The sequence below is a fragment of the Pan troglodytes genome, chromosome 1, assembly GCF_028858775.2.
Source record: "Pan troglodytes isolate AG18354 chromosome 1, NHGRI_mPanTro3-v2.0_pri, whole genome shotgun sequence".
Taxonomy (NCBI): Eukaryota; Metazoa; Chordata; class Mammalia; order Primates; family Hominidae; genus Pan; species Pan troglodytes.
Window position 1 is genome coordinate 74,395,019 of NC_072398.2, and position 22,349 is coordinate 74,417,367.

Genomic DNA, 22,349 nt, shown 5'->3' on the forward strand with positions numbered 1-22,349 from the left:
GATTCCCAAAACCCCTTTTAAACAAAGTCACATAAACATGCCACAAAAACCCATTATAAATTTAAGATTATCAACTTCAGGTAGAACTCCAAAGCTAGTTAAAAATTCCTTTTGTCAGCTCTGGTCAATCACTTTGCCTGTGGTCACAATCTTTTTTACTATGTAATATTTGGTATATATAAAAGGATGCATGTTTCTCACACACATTTATAAATACGCATTGTAAAGCACAACAACAACATTGAGATTAGGAATTATATTTAAAAATTTTTAAATGTATCCCTACAGTATTTTAGTATGTTTTATTCTCTTATGAATATCTTTCTGGCTTTTCCAAGTGTTCTATGTGGACTCAAATAAGGAAGTGGTGCTAATTAGTATGCAGAAAGCTCTTAGGTATTTCCATTTTTACTCTGTAAATATCTCCATTCCTCTACAAACAATACTTGGCAATCTCTTAATGATTAAACTCATTAGATTCTCACTTCAAAGTATATTTAACTTGAACATTTAAAATGTGAGATATTTTTAAAATAGTAAAATGGCTAAATAAACATATTATGATAGACCAATGTAGATATTGGTCTGAAACTAAATCCATGTACATTTTCTATAATATTCCATTAAACTTCTATAATTCATTATTGCTTACCAACTCTATTAGGCTTTTTCTATGACTCAACAAATCCCTGAGTGATAAAAGTTCCTAATTTTTATTTACCTGCATTAGTCTCTCCAACTGGTAGAATTTGCAATGAAGATCTTCGAAGTTGTTTCTGTAGAGGTCTCTCAAACCATAGTCGTACATGATTTTCACCAAAACACAGAATGCTTGTTCCTCTGGCATCTACAGAAAAATATATACATATACAATATAAATAAGTGGCATTTTGCCAGAATGTCAAAAAAGTTCCTTCATGTTATTAGTCCTTTGCATAAGTAGCTGAAGGCCTGGAGCAAATGAAGTCCTTCAGAGCCAGTCTTTGGCAGAGTGACATGACCTCCTTACTTGAGATGAATTATCTTCTTTTGTTAATTTTAATCATGTTGTCATTCATTCATTAGGCTATCTTTAAAAATAGGCAATACACTCATGATTAAAAAACCAAAGCACACTTTGGGAGGCCAAGGCAGCCAGATCACTTAAGCCCAGGAGTTCGAGACCAGCCTGACCAACATGGCAAAACCCTGTCTCTACAAAGAATAAAAAAATTAGCCGAGTGTGGCAACATGAGTGTGTAGTCCAGCTACTTGGGAGGATGAGGTGGAAGGATCGCTTGAGCCTGGGAGGCGGAGGTTGCAGTGAGCAAAATCATGTCACTGCATTACAGCATGGGTGACAGAGAGAGACCCCGTCTAAAAAAATAATAATAAAATAAAATAAAAACAATGTAAAAAGATCTAAAGGTAAAAGTCTCGCTCCTCCCTATCATTATATATAAACTAATCCCCGGTACCTACACCCCCCAACCTCTTTTGCATAGCCTCATATCTACTCTAAATAATTTCTCCTGTATTCTGCCACTGATTATCTATGCAAATAAAATAATTACATTTTTAATTTTATTTTGTCCCATCCCACATAAAAGATAATATTCTATATTTGTTATACATCTTGATTTTTTTCCTTAACAATATATGTTGGAAATCTTTCTATCTCAGTATATAAAGAGTTGTCTCTTTATTTTTTTAAAAGCAATTACATAGTATTCCATTATATAAAAGTACTATAGCTCATTTAACGAGTTTCCTATTGATACTTGAGATGTTCCTAATTTTTTAATCATATAAAGCTTCAATAAACTTTGCATATGTATCATTTTGTACATATGCAAAAATGGGGTGGGGTAGAGCACATTCCCAAAAGGGGGAATGCTGGGTGAAAAAATAAATGCATTTTAAATTTTGGTAAATAGCATGAGACTATCCTCCCCGAGTTTTCTTGATGTTGCTACTTTCTGTAAAATACAGTTTTCAGGGAAATGGCCAGTAAACTCTAACATACTAGCTTTCTCAGAGGTATTTTTATCTGAACAGGGAATAAAGTCTGAAGTCAAAGGAACAAACCTCTAAACAGTGGTATCAACAGGTGAAAGAATATGGAAAGGGACATATCTAATATTCTAGAAATTACACCAAGCATACAGAAAAAGTTGTACTTATTCAATGTCCTAGGATGTAACTATTATACAAACATCTACTTTAAATATTACTTCCTTGGAAATTTACATTTGGTTGATTATGGTATTTCATACATTTGTTAGACTAACTTCATACTTCAGCAAGTGAATCAAGTAGAGTTCCATTTATCCACTTAGAAATGCAGTTGTACAAGATTTTATACAAATCAGCCACTTCTATTTTCTAATTATAAACCATAAAATACCCAAATTTGTTCAATAACATCTCCTGAAGTTAAATAAATACATTATAGTGTTTTCATTTTGATTCTTTAAATATTTGTTTGTTTTCTTTTTATCTATGAGCTGTTTGAGACCTTTTCAAAATTTCTGGCCACTGACCTCAGCTATTCAAGTTAGCAACTATTTTTCAGCTTCCGTTTGGTTATTTAGGATACAATTACACTGTATTCTTTACTCCTTTGTCATCAAAGCCTCAAATGACACTAACTTGAACATATATGGCCAAGAATACTTCTCTTACCAAGGTGTAAGCCTCTTCATCTTCCTCTCAGATCTCTACTCAAATGGCTATACAAAATAGCCGCATGTAAGATAACTGTAGCCAGGCCGGGCGCGGTGGCTCACGCCTGTAATCCCAGCACTTTGGGATGCCAAGGTGGGTGGATTACCTGAGGTCAGGAGTTCGAGACTAGCCTGGCCAACATGACGAAACCCCGTCTCTACTAAAAATACAAAATAGCTGGGCATGTTGGTGTGTACATGTAATCCTAGATACTGGGGAAGCTGAGGCAGGAGAACTGCTTGACCTGGGAGGTGGAGGTTGTAGTGAGCTGAGATCGCACCACTGCACTCCAGCCTGGAGTTTTGAGATTTTATCTCAAAAGAGAGAGAAAAAAAAAAAGATAACTGAACTGCGGCCAGTCCTAGAGATACTAATTCACTTAAGTCTCTCTCTTTCTAAGTAAATGTCTTACCATCTGATGTCTTATAAAGGGAATATGTTTTTATTTCTTTGAATGTGGTAAAATCATTAGGGCAAATAAAAGGTTTATGTGCCTTTTGGCATTCATACATATAGTCACTGTACAGATGAGGTGCAGGCCCTGTTCTAGGCTTTAGGGATACAGAGATAAAGGTATAGTGCCTCCCTAGGGGAAGAGTAAACAGGCAACTCTACTTGAGTTTCATAAGGATGCAGAAGTCCAAGACTAGGGAATGTTGGGTGTTGGAAGTAAAGGTAAACATCAGAGACAATTTTGGAGGAGGCAGAGCTAGATGGCCAAATAGCAATCATCCTTCAGCAATCATCCTCCCTCAAGAACACCAAATTGAACAACTATCCACGCAAGAAACACCTTCATAAAAACAAAAAATCAGGTGAGCAATCACAGTACCCGGTTTTAACATGATATCAAGGAAGAAGGCACGGAAGAGGATAGAAAAAACAGTCTTACATTGTCTACACCAAACCTATCCTATCCCCCCAGCACTGTGTAGAGAAAGAATCCATGCACTTGGGAAAGGGAGAGAGCAGGGATTGTGGGACTTTGCATTGGTACTCAGTGCTGCCCTGTCACAGCAGAACACAACACAGGGCAGAATTTAGCAGGCACACAACAAGGAAGGATTTAGACTGGCCCCAGACAGAAGGGAAGCCCCCTGGTAGACTAAAGTGCCCTGGTGTCCTGAACAAATTTGAAAAGCAGTCTCGGCCACAAGTATTACAATCTTCCGGCAAGTCCTGGTGCTGTGCTGGGCTTGAAGCCAGTGGACTTGGGGTACATACAATCCAGTGAAACACCAGCTGGGGTAGCCAAGGGATCAAATAGAAACAACAACAAAAAAGTAAGAGTGGCTCTACTTACACCCCTTCCCCAACTCCAGGCAGGGCAGCTTGGGAGATACTCCTTTTCTGCTTGTGGAAAAGAGAGGAAAGAGTAAAGAGGACTTTGTCCTGCAACTTGAGTACCGGCTCAGCCACAGTAACATGAAGCAGAGTCCTGAATCCCCTGAGTCCAGACCCTAGCTCCTGAAAAGCATTTCTAGATCCATCCTGGGCCAGAAGGAAACCTGCTACCCTGAATGGAAAGACCCTGGGGCCTTGAATAAACACCAGCAGCAGCCAGGCAGTAGTCGTCAGGTACCATGCTGGCTTCAGGTGTGACCAAGTGCAGTTGCAGCCATAGTAGCCAGTCCCAGCTGTGGTGGCTAGTGCTTGTGTCACCCTGCTCCTCAACTCCAGGAAGCCCAGCATGAGGAGAAAAAAAACACTATTTATTCAGGGGAAAGTGAGAGAAGAGAAAAAGAGATTTTAGGAATTCTCTCAGATCTTACCCAAGCCCACCAAGGCTATATCTCTGCGAGTCTGCAAAAATTGCAGCATTATTTGGCTTGGGGCATCCCCTAAAGCAGATATGGCTTCAGTGACTAAAGACTTAGATCACAACACTTAATTCCCTTTGGAAAGGCTTCTCAAGAAGGATGGGTAAAAATAAGTCCAGACTATGAAGATTAGAATAAATACTTAACTTTTCAATGCCCAGATATCAATAAACATCCACAAGCATCAAGAATACCCAGGAAAACATGACCTCATCAAATGAACTAAACAAGGTACCAGGGACCAATCCTGGAGTGAGAGATATGTGACATTTAAGAGAATTCAGAATAGCTACTTTGAGGAAGCTCAATGACTTCAAGACAATACAGAGAAAAAATTCAGAATCCTATCAGATAAAGTTAACAAAGAGACTGAAATAATAAAAAATAATTAAGCAGAAATTCTGAAGCTAAAAAATTCAACTGACAAACTTAAAAATGTATCAGTCTCTCAACAGTAGATGATCAAGCAGAAGAATCAGTGAGCTTGAAGACAGGCTATATGAAAATACATAGAGGAGAAACAACAACAACAAAAAGAATAAAAAGACATTAGGCATGCCTGCAAGATCTAGAAAATAGCCTCAAAACGGCAAATCCATGAATTATTGAGCATAAAGAGGAGGTAGGGGAAGAGATCAGAGTAGAATATTAGAAAATAAATGGACTGGAGTTGAAAAGTGATGCATAAACCTACAAAATGGGAGAAAATTTTCGCAACCTACTCATCTGACAAAGGGCTAATATCCAGAATCTACAATGAACTCAAATAAATTTACAAGAAAAAACAAACAACCCCATCAAAAAGTGGGTGAAGGATATGAAGAGACACTTCTCAAAAGAAGACATTTATGCAGCCAAAAAACACATGAAAAAATGCTCACCATCACTGGCCATGAGAGAAATGCAAATCAAAACCACAATGAGATATCATCTCACACCAGTTAGAATGGCAATCATTAAAAAGTCGGGAAACAACAGGTGCTGGAGAGGATGTGGAGACATAGGAACACTTTTACACTGTCGGTGGGACTGTAAACTAGTTCAACCATTGTGGAAGTCAGTGTGGCGATTCCTCAGGGATCTAGAACTAGAAATACCATTTGACCCAGCCATCCCATTACTGGGTATATACCCAAAGGACTATAAATCATGCTGCTATAAAGACACATGCACACGTATGTTTATTGAGGCATTATTCACAATAGCAAAGACTTGGAACCAACCCAAATGTCCAACAATGATAGACTGGATTAAGAAAATGTGGCACATGTACACCATGGAATACTATGCAGCCATAAAAAATGATGAGTTCATGTCCTTTGTAGGGACATGGATGAAATTGGAAATCATCATTCTCAGTAAACTATCGCAAGAACAAAAAACCAAACACCGCATATTCTCACTCATAGGTGGGAATTGAACAATGAGAACACATGGACACAGGAAGGGGAACATCACACTCTGGGGACTGTTGTGGGTTGGGGGGAGGGGGGAGGGTTAGCATTGGGAGATATACCTAATGCTAGATGACGAGTTAGTGGGTGCAGCGCACCAGCATGGCACATGTATACATATGTAACTAACCTGCACAATGTGCACATGTACCCTAAAACTTAAAGTATAATAATAATAAATAAAAAATAAAAAAAAGAAAAAAAATGGCATAGTACAGTATTTGCAGGTAACCATATATGTTATATTTGCATATAACATTACTGAAGTAGATGATTTTAGTAATCTACTTTAAATCATCTCTTTATAATACTTAATACAATGTAAATGCTATGTAAATCGTCATTACAATGTATTTTTATTTATATTTTTACTTGTTACACTGTTATTAATGTTTCCAAATATTTTTCATCCACGATTGGTTGAACCTGCAGACATGAAGGGCAGACTGAATATATGTATCTCATTTGCCATGTGCTCTGAAAATTTTCTTGAACCCTGATATTATATCATGTACTTAATAGCACCTACTTGTTTCCTTTAACTGTACTTTTAAAATAATTTACTTATAGATGCATTTGTGCAGTTGTTTGATTAGTATCACTCACTGCTCCACTGAGCTTTGGACTCCATAACAAAAGACACCATGTTTATTTTTTTCACTACTGTATCTATTGTATTTGCCTGGTGCCATCCATATAGTCAGCTCTCAGCTTATATATTTTAAGGAATGATTAAATAAGCAATTGAATGAATGAGTAAATAAACAAATTGCATAAAATAAAATATCATTTGCAAAAAAAAAGAAAAGTGATGCATAACAGTAGAGCTGCAGCATACCATTATATACCATTTTTATCATACAGATAAAACAATGTAAATAGTTCAAGAGCACAGACAACAATAAAAAGTGGTAACATAACCAGAAAGTGATGAATTTTGAGTACTTATTACTTTTGTTTTTAACATGAGTTATTTAACTGTAAGTTTTTATCATTTAATTTGTAACAATGGCTGTGCTTAACAACTGGTTCACAGAATTCCTGAAAATTTAACAATTGGCCGTCAAAAGCTGGTATGACCTGGCTGTAGCACAGCACTGATATGACCATGATAAAGAGTTAGGAATGTATTCTAAGTGCAGTGGGAAATCAGTGAAGAGTTTACAGCAGCGGATCTGATTTTTATTTTTAGTAAGGTCACGCAGCTGCTACCAATTCCTCATTAGTTCCCAATACCGAGGGACAACTATATTTTGGTTTACTAAGAATCTATCACTTTTCTTTTGTATAAAGGTATAATCTACAAGAACCTATATTCAATCATTCCCCTCAAAACTTTGCCCAGAAACAGATCATGAATATACAAAAGGCGCTGCAGGAGAAATACATGATTTTGGAATTATACCAATAGATGTTAATTTCAGGTAAGGTTTTAATTACTCGCTGGGTGATTTTGAGCAGGCAACCTCTTTTAATGCCTAAGATTTTTTTTACTTCTAAAAAATTAGAAATAATAATACCTATGTCATAGGGATGCTACAAGTATTAAGTGAAATATATTTAAGAGACAACATATACATATTGTTGGCAATCACTAAATGTAAATTTCTCTTATCTTTCCTTCCTTAAAGACAGAGACTGTCTTATACATTGACAATTACCAAAATGCTTTATACAAGGATACTCAAAAGAATAAACGATGCATAGGTAAAATTTTTACTCTAAGATCTTTCTGTTAAAATGATTTGCTGGAATTTAAGTTGTTAACATGAAGCAGCAAAAATGTGCTGCTTTTCATATAAGTGACAGCATTTCTTGTGTATCACTAGGAAGAATGTCCCCCTCCTCCTCCCCATGCTTTTTATGACTCAGACAAACTGCACCTTCAAGGTTCTCCACATGGTTTTGTATACAAGCTCAGAGGGAATAACTGGGTTGGGATATACTCTATAGCACAGCTCTGCCTTTAAAATATTACTGATCTTTTAAAACTGATCATAAGTGGCACTTTGTTATTTCTCTTTAATGTGAGGAGACCCCTGCTTTCTCTGAATCCCAAAACTCTTTGTTGTATGCCATTACAGTTATTTGTGCACTTCTAACCACCACTTTAATGTTGTACCCCCCACTCCACAACTCTTGGCATAGAACCTTCAATAAATATCAAGTGTTAAATATTTCTTTAAGATAAACTAGCAAAATTCTGCATATATCTGCCTTTTTAATGAAGTCATACCACACAAGTAGGGCAATCTGTTGGTAACTGCCAACAAAAATGTAGAAGGAAAGTATTGGTGTGAAGGCTAGAAGCAAGGGGCAGCCAAATGCAACTATATTAGCACTTGATTTCCTGTAATTCTATTCCAAATGCTAAATATAAAAAGCTTTTATATTATCTATATTTTGTGTCGACTATTCAGCTTGTCCCTCAATCGGCATAAAGAAAATCAACCAAGATGTGAGATGCAATGCTAGGTTGTACTGTCAAACTTCACCTTAGTACGTGCAGTTCCTCCACGAGGTAGTACGGTGGTACCTACCTACTTAAAAAAAAAGCACTAAAATGACTATTTAACTTATTACAATGATTAATGCTTCATAGAATAAGATAATCCAATTTATCCAATTTATGCAACTGGTCTAAAGTTACAATAAAAATACATAATTGAACAACACATCTTTAAATAAAATATTAAGGTGTTGGAATATGGTGGGTCTCTAAGACTGAATGTCCATTTTTGCTGTGTACAGAAACTTTATCACCAGTGTTATTTCATTAAGGAAAAGGGGATAAACATTAAAATATTATAATTTAAGATATCAAAATATCATCCATGGCTTTATGAAATACAAAACAAAAATACCTGCCTCACATGCATAATTGAGAATTGAGTGATGTAATCACTGTTTGGTAATAAATGTTGATAATGATCTGCCATCTGTACTAATTGTGATGATCACTGAATGGAGACAATCTCCAAGCCCTCACTACTTCTCTCCACAATAAACTATAAAACAAAGCAGTGCTAAGTATTTCAAGTCTTTAAGATGCACCTGAAATCATTTACATCAAGGTATTTTTTGAAGTAAAACTACATTTTGATAATTTAAAGTAATCCCCATAGTTAGTGTAAAACTAAATTTCCTGCTTCACATGATGTGTTTCACATCTTTTTGGAATGATCTACCTTTCTCTATGAAGGAGATGAACACTCTACTGATATTCCCAATTTTCTTCAACAAAAATGAATGGGCCCGGCATGGTGGCTCATGCCTGTAGTCCCAGCACTTTGGGAGGCTGTGTGTGATCACTTGAGGTCAGGAGTTCGAGACCAGGCTGGCCCACATGGTGAAACATCATCTCTACTAAAAATACAAAAATTAGCCAGGCATGGTGGCATGTGCCTGTAATCCCAGCTACTCGGCAGGCTGAAGCAGAAAAATTCCTTGAACCCAGGAGAAGAGGCTACAGTGAGCCAACATCTTGCCACTGTACTCCAGCCTGGGTCATAGAGCGAGACCATGTCTCAAAAAAAAAAAAAAGATGAATGCTGGTGAACCTTGAAACTCAAGGTTATTTATCATGTCTTCATTTTTTGTTTACATATTAAAAAGCAAATAGAATGAAAACTTCTAGTCATTTGTCTATTCTCCCTTTAAATCAAATAGCTTAATACATTTAAATTGAATGTCAATGTATAAGCCATAAAATTCTATCATTGTATGATATATTAGTCTCCTATGTGTAATCCATTCAAATTAGTTGGACCAGGGACCAAAAGAAAACTGGCTGGGCAAATAATTATTAATGTAAAAGCAAATAATTATTAATTTAAAAAATAACAGCAACAGTTACCATTATTAGACATATTCATTCATGACCCCATTTGATATTCACCAAAATCCTGCAAGGTAGGCATTATTTTTACATTATAAATATAATACTAGTGAAGTTCAAAGAAGTTAAATGACTTGCCAGTAACTATAGGTCTATTAAGTAAAGCCTGGTTTTAATCTCATAACTGCATTATTTTTGTGCTAGGTACAAAATATGTAAGACTCTTTACACTCATCATAAGGTACTCAATACTCATAATAAGCCTAGAAGGATGATAACAAGAAACTAAAGCTCAGTTGAAGAAACTTGCCCAAAGCCATATAACTTGAAAGGTATTAAACCACAATCCAAATTCACAGTTGTACTTTTCAGTATCCTTTGAAAGAGTTCAGCTTCAAAAAGGCAGAGAGACATAAGATAGTAGTTAAATATTTTTTAAATAGGTAAAATGTTTGTGTGTATTAGGACACAGGGAGATGTTGGAAAATGGCTCAAAAGCACTTCATAAGAATTAACTTGGAATAGGAAAATGAATGCTTCTTTCTCTTGAACTAGAAGGAAAAGTGATTTGGAAGTATAGGACTTATTTTTTAAATACACTAAAAATCTTGTAGTAAGTAGATCACTCAAGATGATGTGATGTACCTGTTTAGCATCCTACTGTCCCATCATCTGATATCAAAACCCCTCTTCCTATAGGAAGACCATTCCATTGTTTAGGAGGGGCGGCTGATGGTGTTCACTGATCTTCACTAAAGACCTGGGCTGTGACAATTAGAATGCCCTACCCAACCAGGCCAAAGTCCAACAGGAAGAAAAACAGAGGGAGTTGTTGGTGGTGTTGCTGTGTGTCACTTTAAATAAATGCAGGAGCTATAGCAAAAGACAGTCCCTTTTAAACGAGGTAGCAAAAAATAGTCCCTTTTAAATGAAGTTGTCCTGATCATATGAATCCAGGCCAGCCAACAGTCATTTTGCCCACTTTTTTGTCTACTAACATAATTAAGACAATAAAATTCAAGAAAAGCAGAGATACAGATTCTTGATGACAAAATATGAACTCTGCAGTCCAATCATGTGAAAAATCATCTCTGACCCTAGATTTCCCAGTTATATGAGTCAATTCTGTCACATGCAGCAGAAAGAGTCTTGAATAATATAATGCCACAAATACTTAACATATATATATATGTTACAAATATATATATATATACGATAGAGACTTCAAAATGAAGCCTTTATCTTGTCACCTTGGACTCTGGAATCTGTAATAGGTAGTTCTGCTTCTTATTTACTTCCATTGGTTAAATCTTATCCCAAACCTGTCTTTTTGGTGAGAAATATTTTAAAATTTATAATTTTTAATTTTATTTTACTCTGAAATACAACAAACAGAAAAATGTATAAAAATTAAATGTACACTTTAATTAATACTTGATTATAAACTAAAAAAACTTACAAAGGATGCATGTAACCACTATCTAGGTTAAGAAAGAGAATACTGTCGATAGCCCTGAAAATCCCTGTGTCTCTTTTCAGTCATGATTCCCAGTTTCTCCCTAGAGAAATCACTTGCCTAACTTTAACAGTTATCACTTCATTGGTGTTCTGTACAGTTTTTTCCATCTATCTAGCATCCTAAAAATAGAATTTAGTTTTGCTTGTTATTGAACTTTATGCAAAATGGAATCATACCAAATGTAATGTTGTACTTTGCTTTTTTTAAACTAAATCTTATGTTTATATGATTCATTTATATGAATCAATGTAGTGTGAAACATTCATTTCCATTGCTGTATGGCATTCATACTCTAAGAATATCATAATTTAGCCATCTTACTGTCTAATTACAATTCTAATATTGGACATTTTAGTAGTGGACATTTGAGTTGCTTCAGTGTTTTGACTGTTATAAACACTATTAATTAGGACAAAAGTAATACATGTATTTTGATGTACAAGTGCGTAAATTTGACTAAGGTATGTCTAGGAGCAAAACTTCTGGGTGTGCATATCTTTATCAGACAAAGCCAAATCGGTTTCGAAAGGAATTGTACCTAGTCATAGTTTTTTTAAAAAAATTCAATAGTTTTAAACATGCTAGATTATTCAAACATAATCCTTCTTGCAGTTGGAAAGCTTCTATAAATGCCAATATTAGTATACATACAGTAATTTAACCTTAAAAATGAACATAAACTTCTGAATGTCTAAAAAGGTACATGTTCAATTAAAAAATTTAAAACTTGTAACAATAAATATTGTAGAAAAATTATTGGGTTACAAATTATCTAAAATATTTTATATAATTTTTAGAGTAAGTGAAATATAATCAGGTCATAATTTATTAAGACTAAGAGATAAAGACTAATATCATGATTATGAAATTACAAATTATTATTGTATATTTCATTACAAAGGCAGTTGAACATTATAATGGTTGCAGGCAATCTGTACTATAACATTCTCCAACTGTAAATGACAAATTTCTTGTAATTTCATAAATGGATGTAAGAGTCTACTGTGATAAACATTTAATTCTTCCATTGTCTAAACTACTACATGTTACAAAGCTATTGTCAAAGCATCTAGAAATTTCCAAGTACAAGGAGAGGCTAATTATTTATTTAAACTACTTAGACACGAAAAAATCCTAAAAATTCAAAACTGTTTTTGAACATACTTTCATTTTTGGTCTTACTTTCTTCTCAGGCAATGAATGTGAAATATAAATGACTATGGGTGAGGAAAGGACAGAACCCAAAAGGAAGCAGGCTCTCACAGTGATTAATATGGAGCTTCCAAAGATGTCTGGCAGCAAAAAGAAGCAATAGCTTATGTAACTGATAACAAATTAGTCAGTAAGACCCTAATAATGTATCTCCCTGGAACCTGAGATAGTGTGTTTGATGAATTGTTTAAACCAGTCCGTATTCTTCTATTTGTTTAAACCAGGGAGACAAAAATATAGTAAAAAATAAATTACAGTTAACTTCTGTTATTCAAATTGGTTGAATGGATGGGTTGGTCAGTTAATGGAATATGCTAATTAACAGAATTATCAAACATACTGCCAATTAAAAATTAGAATATGTTTTTCATTAACAGAATGCTGAGTATCAGTTCATTGTTCCTTAAGGATTCTAAAAGGATTTCTATATTTCAAGTTATTTTTATAAAAGCCATGACAACACTGAATAATTCTATTAATGTAGAAAGTGTGAGAGACTAGACTGAATTTCTGTCTCTCTTGTAACATACACTGGAAGCTATCTTGTTGGAGTTCACAAAGGCTGACTCACTACGTGGCCCTTATAATAGTAGAGTACATAATGTAGAAAAAAAATTCTGGGTATTTGAGCTCTCGTTATTTGAATCTCTCTCTTTCTCTCTTTGCGGACGGGGTGGGGAGGGTGTTTCCAAATAATTATGAACTTATAATTGACCCAAACTTCTGTCAAATCCAAAACAGATTTCTCAGAGAGATAGTCTTCTCACTGAACATTAATAAATATATTATAATATGTTAAACAGGGCTACAGGTAAAAAATGCTAAACTACGGTATGTTCAAAGATCACTTTGTGGCCAGGCGTGGTGGCTCACGCCTGTAATCCCAGCACTTTGGGAGGCTAAGGTGGGAGGATCACCAGGTCAGGAGATCAAGACCAGCCTGGCTAACATGGTGAAACTCTGTCTCTACTGAAAAAAACACTAAAATTAGCTGGGCATGGTGATACGTCTGCCTGTAGTCCCAGCTACTCTGGAGGCTGGGGCAGGAGAATCGCTTGAACCCAGGAGGCGGAGGTTTCACTGAGCTGAGATTGCACCACTGCACTCCAGCCTGGCAACTGAGCGAGACTCCATCTCAAAAAAAAAAAGATTACTTTGTTCAAACCAAAGCTTCACCACCCATGTCTTGAACTTCAGCTTCTCATCCAAGTAATTATAAAGGCTTCCTTTAGAAGAAAGATGGCTCTGAGCCTTGAAGAAAACATCCATGTCACTGGGTATGGTCTCCAGCCTCTTAGGGAAGGGACCTGACTATTCTAGATTCTAGTGGGTTTAGAAGGGGAACAAGGGCCCCTGAGAATTTGTGACTATAAAGTAACTGGTCATCACAGGAAGTCCCAAAAAGGTGAGATGTAGAGAAATCAAAGAAAGAAGGATAACAAGAAGACAGAAACTGTCATAAACAGATAATAATGTAACAGAGGGAAAAAAATCATCAACCTCAAAGTGAAACAAAGTGAAAATCATAATAGAACTATTATAATTAAAATCAGGTTTTCAGAATTAGGACCATGAATCTACTATAATTGCTCTTCACTTCCAGAATGCTAAACCTCAAAAAAACAATGCTGTCCTTTTAAACTTCTTGGGCCTCTCGTTACATTTGACACTATTCATTGCTTCCTCCCTACTGAGAATCTGAACTTCTTTAAGGATTTTACTTCCGCATCAGGCCTTCAAATGTTTGCTGTTCCTGGGATTTAATCTTCTTACTCTATTCATTCTTCTAGATGATCTGATGTACTCTCATGACTTCAGCTTTCATTTCTCCTCCAGCATTAATCTCCAGTATGCAACTGGCTGCTGAACATATATCTCCACCTAGATGTCCCAAGAATATCCTGAACTCAAATAATTAGAAACAAAACTTATCATCGGACGGGCGCAGCGGCTCCTGCCTACAATCCCAGCACTTTAGGAGGCCAAGGCAGATGGAACACTTGAGGTCAGGAGTTTGAGACCAGCCTGGCTAACATGGTGAAACCCCATCTACTAAAATACAAAAATTAGCCCGGTGTGGTGGCGCATGCCTGTAATCTCAGCTACTTGGGAGGCTGAGGCAGGAGAATCACTTGAACCCAGGAGGTGGAGGTTGCAGAGAGCTGAGATCATGCCACTGCACTCCAGCCTGAAAGACAGAGGTAGACTTCACCTAAATAAATAAATAAATAAATAAAGGCCAGCGCGGTGGCTCACGCCTGTAATCCCAGCACTTTGGGAGGCTGAGGCAGGTGGATCACGAGGTCAGAAGATCAAGACCATCCTGGCTAACATGGTGAAACCCCATCTCTACTAAAATATACAAAAAGTTAGCCGGGCATGGTGGCAGGAGCCTGTAGTCCCAGCTACTGGGAAGGCTGAGGCAGGAGAATGGCGTGAACAGGGGAGGCGGAGCTTGCAGTGAGCTGAGATTCTGCCACTGCATTCCAGCCTGGGCGACAGAGTGAGACTCTGTCTCTAAAGAAAGAAAGAGAGAAAGAAAGAACTCATCATCATCAACTCCTAAACTTTTTCCTTCATTCAATCTCCATAGATATATTTGCTATCTGAACTCAAAATACAACATTCATCCAGTCACCAAAGCCAGGAAACTAGATATGTCACCTTTGACTGCTCCTTTGCCAATCCATCCACAAAACCTAACAATTTTGCTCCCTGAATGTTTCTTAATTCTGCTTTTCTCTGGGTTCTCAACATCTCTCATTTAAACTGACATTTTCTTTTCCTTTTTATTATTATTATTTTTTTGAGACAGGGTCTCCTTCTATTGCCCAAGCTGGACTGCAGTGGTGCAATCAAGGCTTACTGCAGCCTTGACCTCCCAGGCTCAAGTGATCCTCCCACTTCAGCCTCCCAGGTAGCTCACCACCACTACGGGTGCTCACCACCACACCCAGATACCTTTTGTGTGTGTGGTAGACATGGTGTCTCATTATATTGCCTAGGCTGGTTTCAAATTCCTGGGCTCAAGTGATCCTCCTGCCTCAACCTCCCAAAGTGTTGGGATTACATGTGTGAGCCACTGTGCCTGGCCATATTGATGTTTTCTACCTGGTCTCTCTGCTGCTGTCTGTTTCCTTTAATTCTGCCCTTTACACAGGTATGAAAAGATTTATCTAAAATGATCATATGACTGTATTATTCCCTTGCTCCAAAGTGACCAACGGTTCCTCATTAGCTCTAGAATAAAGCCTGCATTTTTGACATATTACAAAGTCTTCACAATTTCCCATCTTACCATTTTTACGTCACACCACTCCCCGTGTACAATTGCTATAGTAAACTGTGATTTCATATTGTTCCCTTTGTATGCTGTGCCCTATCATACTTCCATACATTTTCTCATATTGTGACTTTTGTCAATAATTCTTTACCCCCTCCCTTTCCCCTCTCACCTTCTCCAATCTCATTTCTGTCTTGACAAAGCTGCCACCTCCTCCAGAAAGTCTTTTCTGAAAGTTCTGGCAGAGCTTGGTTGGGTAATTCTCCTCTCTATTCTCTTAACCTGTGTATCACTTTCACTTAGCATACTGTAAGTTATTTAATGAGTATGTATTATTTTTGTCATCAGAAAAATAAAGACACATAAAAGAGAATAAAAATTATAAGTTCATGCCTACATTATCTGTGCCCCATCCTGGACTATGAAGTCTTTGAGAACACAAATTATAAATGATTCATCTTTATAACCCCACTTCCTAGCCCAGTACCTGAAAATTGATGCTCAATAAATGATCTGTCAAATGAAGGTAACTGACAGGAAAGAGGATATATAAAAATACATCACAGAAATGATAAAGGACTTCCTTGTCACAGTATAGTGGGTCTTAATGGTCCAGGTCCTGATATTTGGGCAGTTATACCGACTTCTTTAATTCCAGAGGATTCTAGTTAAAAATAACTCCAAATAAGCAATTTATCCTTTTCCAGCCAACAAAACTAATTCCATTGAGAAACTGTCCTATTTTTGACATCATATCTCTTACTTTATCACCTAACGTACATTTTAAAAAAGATATGCCATATGTAATCTCCATCAGATAAATGGGAAATAAGAAGGAAGAACAAAGCCAGTAGAAAGTAAAATAAACTTGGCAGCACTGTGCTATTTATCACACGGACCATTACTTACATGCAGCAGTAATACAGCAGCAAGAAAAGACTGCCCTTGACAGTACCCAATGTCTTCATCATACACAGAGTAGGCCTAGAGAAAAGATGAAAAGAAAGAAATATCGTAAATAGTCACAGATTTTAACTTAAATGTTAGCTCATACCAGGCTCCTGCTTGTTCCTGTCCCTGGGCTGTCAACCACAATTCCACTGGTCTTTCAACTTGAATCTGTATACCACTAGCACAGTGAGATCCCCAAAGAGGCTGTGTATTTCCTAAAGCAGCTCTATGTCCCTTTATCCCAGGTTCATCTTTAAAATTTTGAAATAAAGAGATGCTCAGAGGACCTAAGTTAATATTAAAAGATCTATTATGGTTTGAGATCAGCTGTATGAGGCCACAGGAGGCAGAGGCAAAGGGTGGGAGAGAGTAAGAAGATTCTAAGGTTGAAGTGTGGGTTCAAATGCACTAAAAGGGGGAAATCTTGATATTGCTGAGACAGAAGTGCAGATCCGCTATTCTGACAACCCCATGCCAAAAAAAAAAAAAAAAAAAAAACCCTTTAGAACCTCCAAAACTTCTCAAAGACCTTTTAAACTACCCTGCCATTTTCCATGAAGGCTGAAGAGTAAAAATGGTTCTCCAATCTATACCACTGGGGCAAACCAGAAATATTTAGCATTGCCCCATGCTTTTTGCAAAATGGCTGACAGCCTCATGCTACATACATAACTGATATTTCAAGTGCTTTGGCTATTCCACAGCTTTAACGTCATTCTAACCAGGCCATCTGGAGTACAGCCAAAGAGGCCAATTCGTAAGAAATACAGCATTCCTTGGAAAGTAGCTATCATATCATTCAACTTAACATTCCCTCTTAGTTTTCAGAGGAAAGGAAATAAGGCCGTATGCTTAGTGTATACTAATTAGTACTTCAAACATCTAGGATTCTCTAATGCAAACAAAAAGACAACATGTTAGTTTTTGAGGCTGAATCAGTTACAGTAGGTAGAGTGTGCAGATCAAAGGGTAAAGAATAGGAGTTAGAAAGCTTTTTCTGTAAAAGTTCGGATAGTAAATATTGTAGACTTTGAGGAACACTTATAGTACTGGTTGCTTGTTTTTTCTTAAGGGACAGGACTTTTTTTTTTTTTTTTAAACAACTTTTTAAAATGTAAAACCATTCTTACATTGGGGCAGTACAAAAATAGGCTTCATGGTCCAGTCACTGAACCCTGAATTAGAATTTTTTAAAAAATTTAGTTGTTGTGATGTGTGTGTGTGTGTGTGTGTGTGTGTATATATATATGTGTATGTATAGAGAGAGAGAGAGAGAGTTTTGCTTTGTCTCCCAGGCTGGAGTGCAATGGCACGATCTCAGCTCACTGCAACCTCCGCATGCCAGGTTCAAACTATTTTCCTGCCTCAGCCCCCTGAGTAGCTGCAATTACAAGGGCCCACCACCACACCCAGCTAATTTTCATAGTTTTAGTAGAGACAGGGTTTCACCATGTTGGCCAGGCTGGTCTTGAACTGCTGACCTCAGGTGTTCCTCTCACCTCAGCCTCCCAAAGTGCTAGGATTACAGACATAATCCACCATGCCCGGCCTGCCAAATATATTTTTAAAAGACTCTCAAAGAATACTACTGAAATCCAGGATATGTATCTCATCCCATGTATTCCATCTATGTGTTGTACTTCATTTTAGTGAGGAGATTTCCATTTAATTTAATAGAATGTATTTTGATTTTGTCAGTATAAAAATTGTCTCTGTCTAGGACAAGGCTTATCAAAGATAACTAGGAAGGCTTAACCTATGGAGAGTAAGTGTAGTATTCCCCATGTGCCAAAGTTGTCAGAGCACAGAGTCTGGAACTCCCTTTTACTCAAAAACATAAACTTTATTGATGTATGGTTTATACTCAGTGAAAGGCATACATTTTAATTGTACAGTTCCTTGAGCTGGGGCATTTATGTAGCCCTGCCATTATAAATATTTCCATCACTCCAGAATGTTCCCCCATGCCTCTCTTTGGTCAAACACCTCCACTCCAGGCAACCACAGATCTGAATTTTATCACAATATATTAGTTTTGCATTTAAAAAAAATTCATATAGATGGAATCATACAATAATGTACTCATATAATATGTAGTCTTTTGTGTCTAGCTTCTTTTACTCAGCATAACGTTCCTGAGATTCTTTCATGTTGTTGTGTGCATCGGTAGTTCATTCCTTTTCATTGCTGAGTAGCATGAATATATACTGTATGAATATACCATGATCTGTTTATTCATTCCTCTGTTTCCAGCTTTCAGCTAGTATGAATAGAGCTGTAAATATATACACAGCGTTTGTGGATACAGATTTTCATTTTCCTTGAATAAATACCTAGGAATGGAGGTTCAAACTTCAAATGTTAAATATAAGTTTATCTTTATAAGAAATTGCCAAATTGTTTCCCAAAGTGGTTATACAATTATTACACCCCTAGCAGCAACATATGAGAGTACCCCTTGCTTCACTTCCTTGTCAATACTTGATACTGTCAGTCTTTTTCCTTTTAATTAATTCCTGTAGTTTTGACTTTCATTTCCCTGGTGGCTAATGGTATAGAAAATGTTTTCATGTACTTTTAGACAATTGATACATATTCTTTTGTGACTGTTCAAGTTCCTGCCCAATTATGTGTTGCTGATTTTTGTTTTTTGTTTTTTTTGGAGGCAGGGTCTGGCTCTGACACCCAGGCTGGTGTGCAGTGGCATGATCACTACAGCCTCTGCCTCCCAGGCTGAAGCGATCGACCCACCTCAGCCTCCTGAGTAGCTGGGACTACAGGCTGCCCCACCACACCCAGCTAAGTTTTTTTCCATTTTTAGTAGGGATGGGGTTTTGCCATGTTGCCCAGGTCTGGAGCTCCTAGGCTCAAGTGATCCGCCCACCTCAGCCTTCCAAAGTGCTGGGATTACAGCCTGCCCAATTGTTTAATTGAGTTGTTCATCTCATTATTGTTGGTTCCTACGAGTTCTTCATTCTGTATATGCTCTGTATACAACTCTGTCTGAGTCCATTCTGGATGCTATAACCAGAATACCACAGACTAGTTAGCTTATAAACAAAAGAAGTTTATTTCTCACAGTTTTGGAGGCTACAAAATCCAAGATCAAGGCACCAACCAATTCAGTCTGATGAGGGTCAGTTTCCTGGTTCACAGAAATTGTGCCTTTTCATTGTCTCCTCACAAGGGGCAAACAAGATCCTTCTGGCCTCTTTTATTAAAGCACTAATCGAATTCATGAGGGCTCCGCCCTCATGATGCAATCACCTACCAAAGGCTCCATCTCTTAATAGTATCACCTTGGTGGTTAGGATTTCAACATATGAATTTTGAGGGGACACAAACAATGGGACCATTGCCAAGTCCACTGTCAGACATGCATATTACAAATATGTTTTCCCAGTCTATGGCTTGCATTTTCATTTTCTTAATGCTGTTTTTCAAAGAGCAAGTTTCAATTTTGAAAAAGTTCAATTTAATAGTTTTTGTCTTTTATGGTTCATATTTGTGTTTGTACATGCCCTGTTTTTGTGTCATGAATATTTTTTCCCATGTTTTCTTTAGAAGTTTTTTTGTTTTGGCATTTACATTTAGGTCTGTAATCCACTTTGAAATAAGAAGTTTTTAAAACCTGGTAAGTCTATGTTCTACAACTTAGATCTTTTGCAAAACAGTTTATTCTAGATTCCTTGCATTTCCATATAAATTTAGGAATTAATTTACTGTCTTCCCAGAAACGCCTACCGTGATTTTGACTGGGATTGTGTTGAATCTATAAGTAAATTTGGAGAATGATATCTTCACAATATAGAGTCTAACAGTCATGAACCTGATATATCTCTCCCCATTTATTATTTCTTAGGATTTTGTACATGCATAACCATGTTGTTTGTGAATGTTAGTTTTACTTCCTTTGGCCATATGCCTTCTTTTCTTGCCCTACTGCACTGACTCTAGTACTATATTACAATGTATTCCAATACAATGGTGAATATAAGTGCTGAAAGAGGAAGGACATCTTTGTCTTCTTCCAGATCTTAGAAGTCAAACATTGTCTTTCACCATGAAGTATAATGTTAGCTATAGATTTTCCACAGATATCCTTCATTAGGTTTAGAAGTTTCTCTCTATTCTTACTTTGCTGAGCATGTTTTATCTTCTATGGGTACTGAATTTATAAAATGCCTTTCAAGCGTCTATTGCAATTGAAAGACAGCGCTAGCTGGATTTCCTAGGCTGACTAAGAATCCCTAAGCCTAGCTGGGAAGGTGACTGCATCCACCTTTAAACACGGGGCTTGCAGCTTAGCTCACACCCGCACACCCGACCAATCAGGTAGTAAAGAGAGCTCACTAAAATGCTAATTAGGCAAAAACAGGAGGTAAAGAAATAGCCAATCATCGATCGCCTGAGAGAACAGGAGGAGGGACAATGATCGGGATATAAACCCAGGCATTCGAGCAGGCAACGGAAAGCCCCTTTGGGTCCCCTCCCACTTCATGGGAGCTCTGTTTTCACTCTATTAAATCTTGCAACTGCACACTCTTCTGGTCTGTGTTTGTTAGGGCTCAAGCTGAGCTTTCGCTTGCCATCCACCACTGCTGTTTGCCACTGTAGCACACCCACCGCTGACTTCCATCCCTCCGGATAGGGCAGGTGTCTGCTGTGCTCCTGATCCAGTGAGGTGGCGCCCACTGCCGCTCCCAATTGGGCTAGAGGCTCGCCATTGTTCCTGTGCGGGCTAAGTGCCTGGGGTTCATTCTAATGGAGCTGAATAGAGCTATAACACTCACCACATGGCCCAAAATTCCATTCCTTGGAAGCCGTGAGGCCAAGAACCCCAGGTCAGAGAACAAGAGGCTTGCCACCATCTTGGAAGCAGCCCGCCACCATCTTGGGAACTCTAAGAACAAATACCCACCAGTAACATAATGATCATATTACTTTCTCTTTATTCTGTTAATGTAGTTAAAATATATCAATTTTCAAATGCTGGACCAACCTTGTATATATGGGTCAAGAGTTATTATCCTTTATATTACCGTATTAAGTTTGTTACTCTTTTTGTTTTGTTTTGTTTTGTAGGGGTTTTTTGAGAATATTTTATGAGGAATATTGGTCTGTAACTTCTTTGGTAATGCCTGACACATTTTGGTATAGGGTTATGCTGGCCTTATAAAACAAGTGTGTCAGTGTTCTCTGTCACTCTGCTTCTGAAAGAGTTTTGCGTAAGACTGGTATTAATTCTTCTTCAACCATCTGGGCCTAGAGTATTCTCCTTGGAAAGGTTTTTATTATGAATTAAATTTCTTTAGTGGAAATAGAGCTATCCGTATTTTCATTTTCTTTTTGTTTCAATTTAAATAATTTGTGTTTTTCAAAAAATGCTCTTTTGTATGTAAATCGTTAAGGTTACTGACATAAATTCATTCATAATAGTCCCTAATTGACTTTTTAATATCTGTATATGATTTATCCTCTTTCATACATAAAAGTTTAAACTTATATTTTCTCTTTTCCTTGATTAGTCTTGGTAAGGATTTATTAATTTTATTAATCTTTTCAA

At 37.0% G+C, this 22,349-nt stretch overlaps 1 protein-coding gene across 28 annotated transcripts in view; it reads right to left on the bottom strand.

The window, feature by feature from the left end:
• The window catches only part of RABGAP1L (RAB GTPase activating protein 1 like), an 831,104-nt gene that overhangs the window by 296,803 nt on the left and 511,952 nt on the right, over positions 1 to 22,349 (bottom strand). For all 28 annotated transcript variants that reach the window (XR_010157113.1, XR_010157108.1, XR_010157115.1 and 25 more), the window contains 2 exons: positions 16,742 to 16,816; positions 722 to 847 (listed from right to left, as the gene is read on the bottom strand). Coding sequence is in view for 22 of the 28 variants with exons in the window: in XM_054673497.1 (XP_054529472.1) it covers positions 722 to 847; positions 16,742 to 16,816 (201 nt within the window). In the remaining 6 variants the exon portion in view is untranslated. The remainder of the gene's footprint in view (positions 1 to 721; positions 848 to 16,741; positions 16,817 to 22,349) is intronic.